We start from the raw sequence: 14,478 nt of genomic DNA, 5'->3' as shown, positions 1-14,478 counted from the left end.
TTGAGAATTGCCACAACAAAACTGATACTCGACTTTGATGCACTGGCAAAAAAGGATGATCAACAACACTGCTCTCACTAAAAGAGAGTGCAAGTGATACAATTTTTATATTTATTTGATGTTTTGATATGCTATTGCTAAAAATAGATGTACTATGATTAACATTGCCCATGTTTGAGGAGCCTACTCTTAGTTCCAACATATATGATATGCTTTGAATTGCATCATATGCTCTGCTGTTTTTTTTTTTTTATATAAATTATGAGCTCAAACTCAACTCAACTCAACTCAACTCAACAATATGGCAGACACAATATGTGGAGTTTGCATCTTCTCCCCTTGACTGCGTGGGTTCCCTCCGGGTACTCCGGCTTCCTCCCACCTCCAAAGACATGCACCTGGGGATAGGTTGATTGGCAACACTAATGACCAATGAATGATCCTGTAACGACTTGATATCGGATTGATACCCAAATTTGTGGTGTCATCTAAAACTAATGTTAAGCACCCAAACAACAGAAGAATAAGTGATTATTACATTTTAACAGAAGTGTAGACAGAACATGTTGAAAGGGAAATTAAGCAGATATTAACAGTAAATGGACAAGTAGATTCATAATTAATTTCCTACCACTTGTCTTTAATAATTTTGACAAAATAATAGAATGGAAAATGACACAATATGTTACTGCATATGTCAGCAGACTAATTAGGAGCCTTTGTTTGCTTACTTACTACTACAAGACAAGATGTCTAGTATGTTTACCATTTTATTTAAGGACAAACTTGCAATAAGAAACATATGTTTAATGTACCCTAAGATTTTGTGTTAAAATAAAGCCAATAATGCAATTTTTTGTAGTCCCCTTTATTTAGAAAAGTACCGAAAAGTATCAACAATATTGGTATCGGGACAGCACTAATATATATATACATATACATCCATCCATCCATCCATTTTCTACCGCTTATTCCCTTTGGGGTCGCGGGGGGCGCTGGAGCCTATCTCAGCTACAATCGGGCGGAAGGCGGGGTACACCCTGGACAAGTCGCTATATATATATATATATATATATATATATATATATATATATATATATATATATATATATATATATATATATATATAATTTACATATGGGTTCTCTCCGGGTACTCCGGCTTCCTCCCACCTCCAAAGACATGCACCTGGGGATAGGTTGGGCCCTAGTGTGTGAATGTGAGTGTGAATGTTGTCTGTCTATCTGTGTTGGCCCTGCAATGAGGTGGCGACTTGTCCAGGGTGTACCCCACCTTCCGCCCGAATGCAGCTGACATAGGCTCCAGCACCCCCCCGCCACCCCAAAAGGGACAAGCGGTAGAAAATGGATGGATGGCATATAAAGATATACATTTTCGAGCTCCTAATAGCCTATACGTTAGAATTATTACGTTTCATTACTGATTAAATACAAATTTCATTTAACTGCTCATTTTAGAAACCAATAACTACGAGACTTAGTCTCTAAATCTGCAAGTCATTTAGTCAACAATATTACCAGAAAAATGTCCTGTTTTGTGTCCGACTATGTTCGCAGTGACAGGTACGTGTCAATCATCCCACTCTTGTCAGTTTTATGGATGGGCACCGAAGCATTGTTGCATAATGGGACCGATGCCGAAAATAAGAAGCTATCAGTGCTTCATTTGAACTCAAACTTAGCCAACAGCTTGGCAATGATATTGTACAAGGACTGTTTTGTAAGTAATGTAGCGTCCCTGCAGAAGCATAGAAAAATAGATAATATTTGTATAGCGCTTTTCTACCTTCAGGGTACTCAAAGCACTTAAATACTAAATTGATTCTAAAACTCATTTTAAATCTAATTTTCATGTCAAAACAGAAGCCCTCAAAACACAGTTAGTGCCGCTGCGTTAGGCTAGCGAGTAGCCAAAACAACAACACACCATTGACAATTAAGGTAAATGAGGTTGTGTGAATGTGAGTGTGAATGTTGTCTGTCTATCCGTGTTGGCCCTGCGATGAGATGGCGACTTGTCCAGGGTGTACCCCGCCTTCCGCCCAATTGTAGCTGAGATAGGCTCCAGCGCCCCCCGCGACCCCGAAGGGAATAAGCGGTAGAAAATGGATGGATGGATGGAGGTTGCTTTGATGAAAACTCTGAATTATTAGCATCAAACATTACAACTCAAGTAAGTCGGACACTTTGCAATTGGTCTATGTTACAGTGGGGAATGTATTCATATGGCCAGATTCCTGGGTAGATCTCTCGCAATGCAGTCTGCTGAAAATTATGGAAAGCGCCATTTGACACGGCAACTGATGCTTTGGTCAAAGTAAGAACTGTCACAAAACACATTTCAAGTTATTCAACACTCTACTGCCATCTGGTTGCTAAAGCGGATAGTTCAGCTTGCCGAATTCGTCACGTTTCATTTGTCAGGTAAACCGTGACAAATGGGGCCATGCAAATCCCCTTCCTAATGTATGTATCGCTGCAATAATTATGACATTTTCTTGTAGATTGTATTTCTTATTAAGTTATCATTAGGGAATGTTAAGCATAAACACACTGACCGTAATTAGACACAAACATAATGTTCAAATGTTCTTATCATATTTATTACTATAAACAAGAATTTTTAAATGCCAAGAAAAGTGCAGGAACATAAAGTGTTTCCAGTAACTTTAGTTGAGTGTCTTTAAACTGACAATGTAAACATCCAGTGTAACAAGTGTAAAAACATGTCCAGTTTAGTGTCTTTGAATATTGGAAAATAAAACACTGTACTTAAACAATAAATTGGATATAATTAAATGGTTCTTTGGCGTACCACTAGATAGAGCCACAGCAAGGATATTTTCCGGGCTACGGTTCATTAAATGGCTTCTCTTATCACTCGTATTCGTAGACGTCGCGGGGTGCAGTGTTTCTTTTTTTTCCATGTCCGTGCTCCCACATGCAGATTTACGCAAAAAGGGAATAACTACTTGTCTGCTCATTCATCTGACTGACGAGAGACTCCAACGTCATATTTTCTTCTCTATCGCTTCTGTGTTCATCGTAAAACCCAAATGTATCCATACTTCTAATTTAAACCTTCTTAAAGGTTCTCCTCTCAAAGGATCATGGAAGATGTGGTGTATTTCTCAGACCAGCTCATGCAATAGTGCCAGAAAAAGAATTGCATTGACAGGGGTACTCCAAGTTGTCCTTTGATACTGGTACATACCACCGCTTTATTGCTGACATTTTGCAACATTTAAATTACTATTATTTAATTTTTTAAGTATTGGTTAATTGTTTTTTGAGTACCGGTTTGGTACTAGTATCGCTTAAAATGTAAACAATACCCATCCATAGTCAGTGACAACACCTAAGGGGTCGGGTTGAGGTGTCAGGGGGTTGCGAGTAGCAGGGAAAGATTTTCAATATTTTTTTGTCTACACCCTGGTATTCCTGTCATATAATGAACAAACCTGCAGATAGGTGGCACTTGTGTTCAATCTGATCTACCATGTAGAAGTAGTAAGCACACAGAAACACATGTGTCAAGAGCTAACGGAGGCGGAGAGATGGAAAAGTTTGTGACAGGAATGAAAATAAAAACGAGTTGTTGTCAGCGACATAAACAGTCGGGATTCATAAGTCCCCATTTCTGGGTGGATCTCCCATGAGTGGAGTGGGGGAAAGGTAAGGGGGGGTCATTATTTTGCAATGCAGTTTGCTAAAAATGATGGAAAGTGCCACTCTACATAGCAACTGCTGGCCTCCCTATGTACTGGACTCTCATATTATTATCTGGGGTCCCTTCCAAGTTTCTCGCTGTCTCATTGGGTTTAGTTTTTTTTTGTTGTTGCCCCGATTAGAGCCGAGGATGTCGTTGTAGATTGTACAGCCCTTTGAGGCATTTGTGATTAAGGTCTATATAAGTAAACTTTGATTGAACTGTCGCTGTGGTTGGAATTGACACCAAACACATTTTAAGATATTCAACACTCTACTTCCGTCTGGCAGATAATGCACACCCCCAATCACCCACTGTATAAAGAATGTAACTCACATAGTGCGTTGTACGGATAAATTAATTAACAAAAAAAATGTCTCAATAGTACTTAAATTCAAGGGGGTCGCGGTGAAATTTCTTGACAGTAAATAGTTGAGAAAGTGGCTGTGCCCGGGAATAATTTTTGGTGATTTAACCCCCAATTCCAACCCTTGATGCTGAGTGCCAAGCAGGGAGGTAATGGGTCTCATTTTTATAGTCTTTGGTATGACTCGCCAACCAAAGTAAGGCATGATTGTGGGTAATTAAAGAAGAGGGGCTGTCGCAAGCTGACATCAATTTAGCTGGAGAGGGTTTATCCCAGTGGTGTTGCCTTAGCATTTCTGTTTCGGATTTTAGTTCACTTTGGGCCCGAAACCTATTCCCTTCAACACAATATAAGTTGGAAACCTTAACAATGTTGAAAGTAAACATCTGACCTTTGGCTGCTGGTAGTGCTCCATGGACATCGTGACGACGTTGAGCCCTATGATGATGGTGATGAACAGGTCCAGGTAGTGGCTGGTACATAGCTTGTGGATAATCAAACGGGTCGGAGAGTAATCGGAGTAGTAGGGCTTACTCTGAGCTTCTGTTGAAAGTGGGGTTTGCAAGGGGGGTGGGGGACAGGGTACGTTGGAGGAAGCGTAAGGGAAGGGGTGGCATTCATAAAGTGAGATACGAGGTAATATAATGGGATACCGAAACGTAGACCTGATGAGTTAAGGAGTGTTGTCAAACCTGAAAAAAAGGGTTACTGATCACACACATAGGTTAGTCAAGACATAAGAAAAATCACTCACACTGCTTTTAATAATAATACACAGAGCAAAGAGATGAGTAAACCCTCCTGTGGCTTGACTGCCAGTGCTAATTAAATCAAATATCTCTTCTTCAGATCAACAATTATTTCAATGAACTGCCATAAGCTCTATTGGTTAATATGTCTCTGTCCCAGAGGAGGAAGTTGCCACCATAGCCAAGGAGGTTTCACAATCTCTCTCTGTGATCATCAGCTGCTCATCACTTTCACACCCATACCTTCAAGAAAAGGCCATGAGAAAGAAGAAGGTTCATTGGCACCTCAACTGGGAGGATGGCAGAAGGTGCTGGGTGTTAGAATGAGGAAGAGAAAGCAAGCCTAACCTCTCAGTCACCTTACCGCCCCATCAGGGAAGGAAACGTCCTCTGGGTGTTATGAGTGCTCGCCTACCCAATTAGCTGAGGTGCTGGGTAAGGATGTCTCCCATGGGTGCATATAGGTCATAGTGTGTGTTTCCCATATGTACAGTCCACTCCTCTCGTTGGGGAATACGACAGAACAGCTGAATCTTATCTACAAGGAAAAATTAACCTCCAACTATCAATGGAGTTCCAATCATCTATTAAATTGGTGCACAGTAAAACTATATATAGACAATATTGGTCAAAACGTGTACTACCACTGTTGATTTTAAGGACGTGCACAAGACTGCACAATTATGTGTGCAATTAAGAAACGCATTAAGAAAAATACATGCAAATTAACAAAATGTTTTGCCCATGATACTGACATGATCCCATTAAGACATTAGTATTAGCTTCCTTACTTGGTGTTTGGTTACTGTCCAGCACTCCTATTTTTTTGTTTTCACTTCCTGTGTGCTTCCCCTGTCTGCCACTGAGCGCTGGCTCCCACACTATTGCAGGGGTTCTTAACCTTTTTGACCTTGGGACCCAACTTTTCTACCACGTAGGGATCCGGTGCCTGCTCAACTATTAACAGGATAAACATTGTCAAATGATATGAAAGCATGTGTTAATCAGGCTTAGGTCAGGCTGATTGCAAAAATAAATACTAATCGAATATACTGCAAAAGAAGATACTCAAAACAATTGCTGAAAAATACATTTACATATATTTAAGCAATGCTGAAATAAATTGTAACTAAATTAATAATAACTAACAATATATGTTACTTAAACGGACAATAACATTTAAGTGCAAAGGAAAATACAGCTTCACAATGTTAGTCATAATTCTTGCGCTTAATAAATTTCTCGATGACTTTAGCTCCAGTTGTTGATATTGTTATTATCACCACAACTGGTGGAAAAGTGTATTACAACTGAGAAACAGATATTTATTGGCCGCCCATTGTTGTTGCTGGCCCTATGGTTAAGAAACACTGTTCGGTTAGATTCTGTTTGGTGTGCTTGTAATACTCCTCTGCTGCCACGTGCTTTGCAGCTTTGTAATTCAGTTAAAAGAGCATTTAACCTCCTCATTACCTGCACACCGCCTCCTGTTTCTGCATCTTGGGGTCACATTTTCCGCCACCAGTGACAACTACATGTTATTTTGTTCTCCTTTAGATACTTGTCACCTGCTTTTTGAAATAGAGTTGTACAGTGAAGTGAAGTGAATTACATTTATATAGCGCTTTTTCTCAAGTGACTCAAAGCGCTTTACATAGTGAAACCCAATATCTAAGTTACATTTAAACCAGTGTGGGTGGCACTGGGAGCAGGTGGGTAAAGTGTCTTGCCCAAGGACACAACGGAAGTGACTAGGATGGCAGAAGCGGGGATCGAACCTGCAACCCTCAAGTTGCTGGCACGGCCGCTCTACCAACCGAGCTATACCGCCCCAAACAGCACTGTGTATGTTTTACACCAAGGTCTAGCAGTAAGAGATAGAGATAAACAAGGTTTTAAAGACCTACCTTTTATCATGTATTCATAAAATAATGTGATTATTTCAGGATCCAAAGCATTTCCTCTGATCAGCAATTGGTAGTAGGCCAAGAAAAACAAAAGGTAGCTCCATTTTTCAAGAATTGGCTTGTGGATTAGCAAGTGGTCTGTTTAAAAACTGCTATGGACCAAAGTGTGTAAAGTCAATTTGACAGTTCTAAGCTACATGAATTCAGTAGGGCAATGGAGAAGAGTGAGAGAGAGTAAGTATTGTATCCAGTGAACACTTGTCCTTGATGTGAAGTGAGGTGATGAGGGTATACCCGCAATCCCTTCCTCATGTACGGATTTCAAACACAAACAATTCCATTAAAGTATCATAGACAAACCAGGGCAGATATCATTTGGAGTCTCACTGCAGATCAAATTGATGTTACCCCATCTTTGGTTGTGGGTGACAAAACAAATATTTAATGTGATTTGTACGCACTTCCTAAAACATTTCTAGACTTCCAAGAGTCAAGCCCCCTGCTGACAATCTGCCTTGGATTGCACTGTACATACTGGAAAAGAAAAACACTGTAAGAAAGATGTAAGGTTTAGACCAAAAACAACTCCAAGACCTATGTTCCTCAATATGCTTCCAGTATCATACACATTAGATCGTTCGCAACCCTACAGGTGAGGATACTGAAGGCTTGAAATGGATTTGGTTTGGGAGTTGCTTTTGGATTTGGCATACATTTCTAAGGCGGTCTTTCTTTGGGAAATACAGACACACGTAACTCTCATTTTGTGAAGGACTGATGAATAAGGAACACCACAGTACAGCACTATGAGAATACTGTGACTGTGTGAATGAGCGTAAGTTGGATTGATTATGGCTCTAGCCCAGCATGTAGTGATCATGTGAGGGCGCTGGGTACGTAAAGGCCCATCTCTGAATGTGTCCTGAGGCTGAGGTAGGTGCGTGATAGTTTGATTCATGATGTCAAGAAAAACGTGTTAAATACACACACGATCTAAAAAAGGATTGGGGCTACAATGGATGAGTGTGAAAGAAAGAGCTAGGCATATAAAGCAGTACAATTACGTCTGGATTTACACTACAAAGTACAAGAGACACATTTTGTTTATCCTATGTGGCCTAATTACGATACGAGTCATACTAAAGAGAAAATAACACATGAAACCGGATGTTGTCAGATTGGAAAGGGACTTTTTTCTAATGTGGATAAAAGTCAATATACAAAACATATGTCTGTCTATGTGATTGAAGCATATACTGTACCGACTGCATACGTATATCCTGTACATGCAAACCCGGCGTTTAGACTTAGACTTCCTGTTATTGTCATTCAAATTTGAACTTCACAGTACAGATAAGAACGACATTTTGTTGCATTAGTTTGTTGTAGTGCAGGATAAAAGAGCAATAAGGTGCAGCTATAAATGGATTACTGTACAGATAAATATATTGCACTTTTGCATATGCATCCACGTTTATGGATGTATGTTATATTGTCTTTATATTCCAGCGAGTTAATCTGTTTTGGGAGGGAATTGAGGGAATTATTATGATGCGTTCAAGAGTATTTGTAGTATATTTACAGTATATTACTATATACGCATAATATTATTATTATTATTATTATATTATTCTTATATAGTATATTTAGCATTGCCATACAATCGATATGGATTGTATTTGTACGATAATTAACAGTTCCAACCTGTATTTAAACATATGAAGTCAGTCCAGGCCAAAAATGATTGTCTTTTGCTTTGTCCTATTAGAGGTTGCCACATCTGGTCAATTACATGATTATTTGGGTTTAGTTTTTACGCAGACTGCTCTCCTATTTACACAAAAAGAGTTGCCAGGGCGCCAACCATATACCGTAATTTTCAGACTGTAAGCCACAACTTTTTTTCCCACGCTTTGCACCCTGCGGCGTATACAATGCTGCCAACAAATTTAGCCGCGTCACACCAGACCAATGCAATTGACGAACAGGTCCCGGTGGAAGACAGGTCATGGCGAAAACACTACAAAATGCATGCAATGCAGCTTTCAAGTTGTAGGGCATCGACCTGGGTATTGAAAAAAGAAATAAAGCTGCTGCACGGAAGGGAAATTCGCTATCACCAACGTGTTTTGAAAGGCTGGACTGCTACGTGTGAAGAAGACTGCACAAGCCCAGAGGTGAATTGGCCTCGAGACAAAAGTGAAAGCAAAAACAAGGCTGAGAAATTGTTGGAAGAAGTAATTTTGAGTCTTTTAATGAAGACAGTGCTTCAATGGGTTTTCTGGTAGACTCCCGTGTGGTGTGTTACAGGCACTGCTGTTTGTTTAATTTGTGAATGAACACTAGCGCTTGTATAAATATTTAATGTTTCAAAACCTGCGGCTAATAGACCTGTGCAGCCTATATATGTACAAAATAGTAGAATTGGCGCTCCATAGTCCTGAAATAGCGGTTGTATGGAATGCTTAATAATGCCCATAATAGACAACCAAACAATTGTATGTAGGCATCAAATTACAATTGAACACTTAAACCTGGAGTGTAAATCCTGCACTTTTGGGGGGAGTTTTGCACATCATTCACAATCCCTATGTAAGACAAGCACACATATGTTTTCCTTTTTTTTATTAAAGTACCACTGATAGTCACACACACACTAGGTGTGGTGAAATTACTCTGTGCATTTGACCCATTCCCTTGTTTCACCCCCTGGGAGGTGAGGGGAGCCGTGAGCAGCAGTGAGCAGCAGCGATGGCCGCGCTCGGGAATCATTTTTGGTGATTTAACCCCCAATTCTAACCCCTTGATGCTGAGTGCCAAGCAGGGAGGTAATGGGTCCCAATGTTATAGTCTTTGGTTTGACTCAGCCGGGGTTTCAACTCACGACCTACCGATCTCAAGGCGGACACTCTAACCACAAGGCCACTGAGTGCACTCTAACTCGTAAATAAACGTTAGCAAATTAGCCACTTCCTTCTACTATCCAGGTGAAAGGCATAATTTTATATCTAAAATTTAGTTTTACCAGCTAACAGGCGAGAATACAGCTCACCAGCTCATGATGTCAATATAGCAGCATACAGCTAGTTACCTTTCTGTGATCAAAAAACTAGGTCCTTAACGTTAGCGCTTATAATAACAATATCACTAATACTTGGTTAATAGGTCACGAAATGTAAATGGATTATTGTTGCCGCTTTTTGGAAGTTTTCAGAAGGTTTTATGAGCGCAAAAGATGCAAATACGTCCCACTAACTCATTTGTTAGCTGACTTTGCTAGCATTTATGCATTAAAATGTATTAAAACAAAGACATATGTGTTTTTGTCTCACATAAGGATTGTGAATGATAGGTACAATTTTAAAAAAGTGTACTTTCCCTTAAAAGATAGACCATATTTAAGGAGAAATTCCTCCCATGTCTTTATATTACATATCTACGGACTGCTTTTATGCCTTTGCCCTTTGTGGTGAATGGCTCTGGATTAAACCTTTAGACTCTGTCTGCCTTCAGAGTCAAAACGTGGATACATGTATTTGAAATCCAGCAATCCAGAGTCTAAAACAGTCAACAAAAACAGTCATTGTAAGACAATAACAACAACAACAACATCTGGAATTTCAAAATGCTCTGCTGCCTTGTGCGATAAATATCAAAATACCTACAAAGGACTGTGAGGGAAGGAAAACAATGAGAGAGATCAGTCATCCATCATGTCTCAAAGTGGAGAGGAGCAGCAGAGCAAATTGTAGAATCCAGAAGAAAAGCATCAAAGAAATAAGAAGACATAGAATCATTGAAAATGACAAGGCATGAAAACAAACTCTCCCATCTGCACTCACAGATTTGACACACTTGTATTGTGCTTGTTCACATGGTAGACACACACACGCTCACGCACTCACAATTGTGCTTGTACACATGGTAGACTGACACACACGCATTGTTCTGGTTCACACGGTAGACTGACACACCTCTTTCTGAGTCATACTTGAGCAATGAATCAACTGAAATGGGGGTCTGGATGGTAAAGAAAAGCGGTGCGAGTGCATGGAGGAAAAGCAAGGATAACAGCGATGACAGGGCAAAGGATGATGGGAAGCTGGCACAACGTTAACCCTTCGCCGCCTTCGTTGAACGCACGGCACACTTCTGCCGAGAGCCAGAGGCTGTTGACATGCTGGCTAACCGATAAAAGTCACCTATCAATAGCTTTTTTATTCATATTTAATGTCGAAATGTCTGGACAGCTATTGAGCATTGGCCAAGTGTAGCCCTATGGTTAAGAAACACTGTTCTATTGGTGTTTTGCAGGGTTTTCTGTTTTGTTTTGGAGTGGTTTGAACATGCACACATAGCAGATGCAGATGAAGCTCATGTTGTAGGAGAATGGAATACTCAAACAATTTCCACTTCTCGCCAGTACACTTATTATCAAACAAATTAGTTGAGAGTGCTCCTGCAGCATTGTATGGAGGGTTAGTCTCAAATGTATTTGTACATACATTCGAGCAATTTAACAAGATTATGTTTGTACAGCTCCAATTGAGACCAAATTTGATGGGACCAGACCTTGCACACGTTGGACTTTGAGTCGTCACTTTATTTCTTTCCCTGCAACCTTTGCTGCTTTTTAGACGATCTGTCGTTCTCTTGAGGACATCCTTGTTGATGAAATAGTACGAAAGTTCCTAATGTGCAGCATTGACAATGAGCGTTGTTAGTGGGATTTTTACCTACAGTAAACTATTCAGCCTTTCAATCCAAAAGTTATTTTATAGCAGTTACACAGTCGTTTAAAGTTGTTAATTTCTTATGATGCCACTGCTTCAGTTCTCTCTGTTGTTGTTTCACCTTGTTCTCTCTTTCCATCTTTAGGTTGTCCAACCAGATACCAGCTATTCCTGCACCGGATGCATATCTTACTGAAACGGCACCAAAGAAACTTTCTGTTGGTGTATCGTATTCTTCTTTCTCTACTTGTGCATCCACAGGTTTTCCAATCGGATTCCGTGATTAGTTCCTTGTTACTCTTATACCCAATGCTTAACTGGACCATCCAGCACGACACCAGCAGGAAATTTAACTTTCCCTCCCGTCTCTCTCCCTACCCCTACTAAACTCCAGTGAATGTTCATGTGACCATTGCTATTCTTTATCACTGTTTTCTTTCTTTTGTCTTTGTCTATCTCAAACCATTCTCTGTTTGTTAGCTTTAAATATAAAACTGTAACCTGAGCAGGGGTATAGCAGACTCACCTGTTGTACAGCACATTTCGTTCTGGAAAAATAATCATGAAGTCCACCCATGCTGCCTGATTAAGCTGCCAAACAGGACAGGTTAAACAGAATAATACACGAGGAAATAAGTAATTACTTTTTATGGCCATTACTTATTATTTGACTTTTCAACAAAACATCAGTCTTTCTGTTGCCACCTAGTCAATGTTTGAAACTCATTAGTCATCCACACATATGTTTTAAAGTAAATAATGTATATTCAATGTGTCACACTCAAATTTAAAGGATATTATATCACTATGGCATGTGACCAAGTATGACTTCATGGCGTTTCTCTGAAATACTGATGCGGGCTATAAAGTAGGGTGCAAGGTATGTCTAACCCCCTCTGGCCATCCTTTGAGCAGTCGCAGTAAATCCACCTCGGTGCTGCTCCCTGAATTTTGTAAAGCAAATGTAATATATATATTTTTTTACACCAGCACCTTGTGGCATCAAGATTTTACGTCTGCTACCTGCAACTATAATGCCTGTCTCAAGGGCCCTCCCCGGTCTAGATTTTTTCCACATTACACTTCCTGGGTGTCTGCCTCACCCCCTCCCTAATAGCACACTGCTATTAATTACATCTCCCCCATGGAATGCATTGAATGGAAGATAGAAAGAAAGTCAATGTGACATTTCCGGTTAGATTTATCTCTGTTAGAGTTGACCCAGATTCAGCTAGCCACCATCACGGGAGGGTCTATGTGCATATTAGAGACTGTGCTTGTGAGGTACAGCTAAAGAGAGACAGAGATAAAGAATAAAGTACAGTTATACATGGAATGTTTGTATGTAGGTACAGAATTGTTCAGGCAAAGTTTTGTTTGTGTAAGAAGGGTTTCTTACCTGCTGACAGTTTTGGCTGACACTTCAGCCTTCGTCAAAGCTGTGTAGTTTCCTGGTGTGACGTGTCTAAAAACAGCTGACCGGGTCGGAATACTTTCAAAATAAAGTTCACCAACCCGGCCATATCTGCTCTGTGCCCTGACATCGTCCCAGATGTGAGATAGCATGTATGCCCCATCATCCCTGATGAAGACTGGAGTGTCAGCCAAAACTGATAATCACGTAAGAAGCCTTCCTTTCATCCATTTTCTACCGTGTGTCCCTCTTGGGGTTGCAGGGGGGCTGGAGCCTATCCCAGCTGCACTTAGGCAGAAGTCAAGGTACACCCTGGACAAGTCGCCACCTCATTGCAGGGCCAACACAGATAGACAGACAACATTCACACACTAGGGTCAATTTAGTTTTTCCAATAAGTCTATCCATAGGTGTAAGTCTTCTCTTTCACAAAAAACTTGCCTCTATCTATTTGAGAAGACAAGATAAACGCAATCGATTTATGTTTATATTTATTTAATGTATATGTATGTCAGTGTAAATGTAGTAGAGTACAGTGCATCCGGAAAGTTATACAGCGCTTTTTCTACATTTTGTTATGTTACAGCTCTATTGCAAAATGGAATAAATTCACTTTTGCCCTCAAAATTTTAAAATACCCCACATTGACAATGTGAAAAAAGTTTATTGAAAACAAAAAACTAAGAAATCACATATACACAATTATTCGCAGCCTTCGCCATGAAACTCAAAAGACAGATCAGGTGCATCCGGTTTCAACTGATCATCATTGAGATGTTCTTACAGATTAATTTCAGTCCACCTGTGGTAAATTCAGTTGGTTGGACATGATTTGGAAAGGCACAAACTTGTCTTGACAGTGCATGGAAAACCAAGAATGAAGTTGAAGGAATTGTCTTTAGACCTTCGAGACAGGATTGACTTGAGGCACACATCTGGGGAAGGGTACAGAAAAAGGTCTGCTACCTTGAAGGTCCTAATGAGCACAGTGGCCTCCATCATCCGTAAATGGAAGACCAATAACTCAATGGTCACTCTGTCAGGGCTACAGCATTCCTCTGTAGAGAGAGGATACCTTCCAGAAGGACATCCATCTCTGCAGCAATCCACCAATCAGGCCTGTATGGTAGAGTGCCCAGACGGAAGGCATTCCTTTGGATCTTTTTTTCTATTGTTACTATTGCAACAACACATCAACAGTAGGGTAAAACCAACTTGTCTCACGACGGTCTAAACCCAGCTCACGTTTTCTATTAGTTGGTGAACAATCCAATGCTTAGTGAATTCTGCTTCACAATGATAGGAAGAGCCGCCATCTTACCCACCTAAAAGACTCTCAGACCATGAGAAATAAAATTCCTTGGTGTGTTGAGACAAAAATTTAACTCATTGGCGTGAATCCCAGGCGTCATCAATCCATCCATTTTCTACCGCTTGTCCCTTTTGGGGTTGCGGGGAGTGCTGGAGCCTATCTCAGCTGCATTCGGGTGGAAGGCGGTGCACACCTTGGACAAGTCGCCACCTCATCACCCCAGGCGTCATATTTGGAGGAGACCAGGCACCGCTCATCACCTGGCCA

At 40.4% G+C, this 14,478-nt stretch overlaps 1 protein-coding gene across 1 annotated transcript in view; it reads right to left on the bottom strand.

Annotated features, from left to right (window-relative positions):
• Positions 1-14,478, bottom strand: part of cacna1g (calcium channel, voltage-dependent, T type, alpha 1G subunit) — a 329,783-nt gene that overhangs the window by 57,039 nt on the left and 258,266 nt on the right. Inside the window, exon 27 of the mRNA XM_061967247.2 lies at positions 4,488-4,639. Coding sequence (XP_061823231.2) covers positions 4,488-4,639 — 152 coding nt within the window. The remainder of the gene's footprint in view (positions 1-4,487; positions 4,640-14,478) is intronic.

This window comes from Nerophis lumbriciformis, linkage group LG11 (genome assembly GCF_033978685.3).
Source record: "Nerophis lumbriciformis linkage group LG11, RoL_Nlum_v2.1, whole genome shotgun sequence".
Lineage (NCBI taxonomy): Eukaryota > Metazoa > Chordata > Actinopteri > Syngnathiformes > Syngnathidae > Nerophis > Nerophis lumbriciformis.
This window is presented reverse-complemented; position numbering and strand designations above follow the sequence as displayed.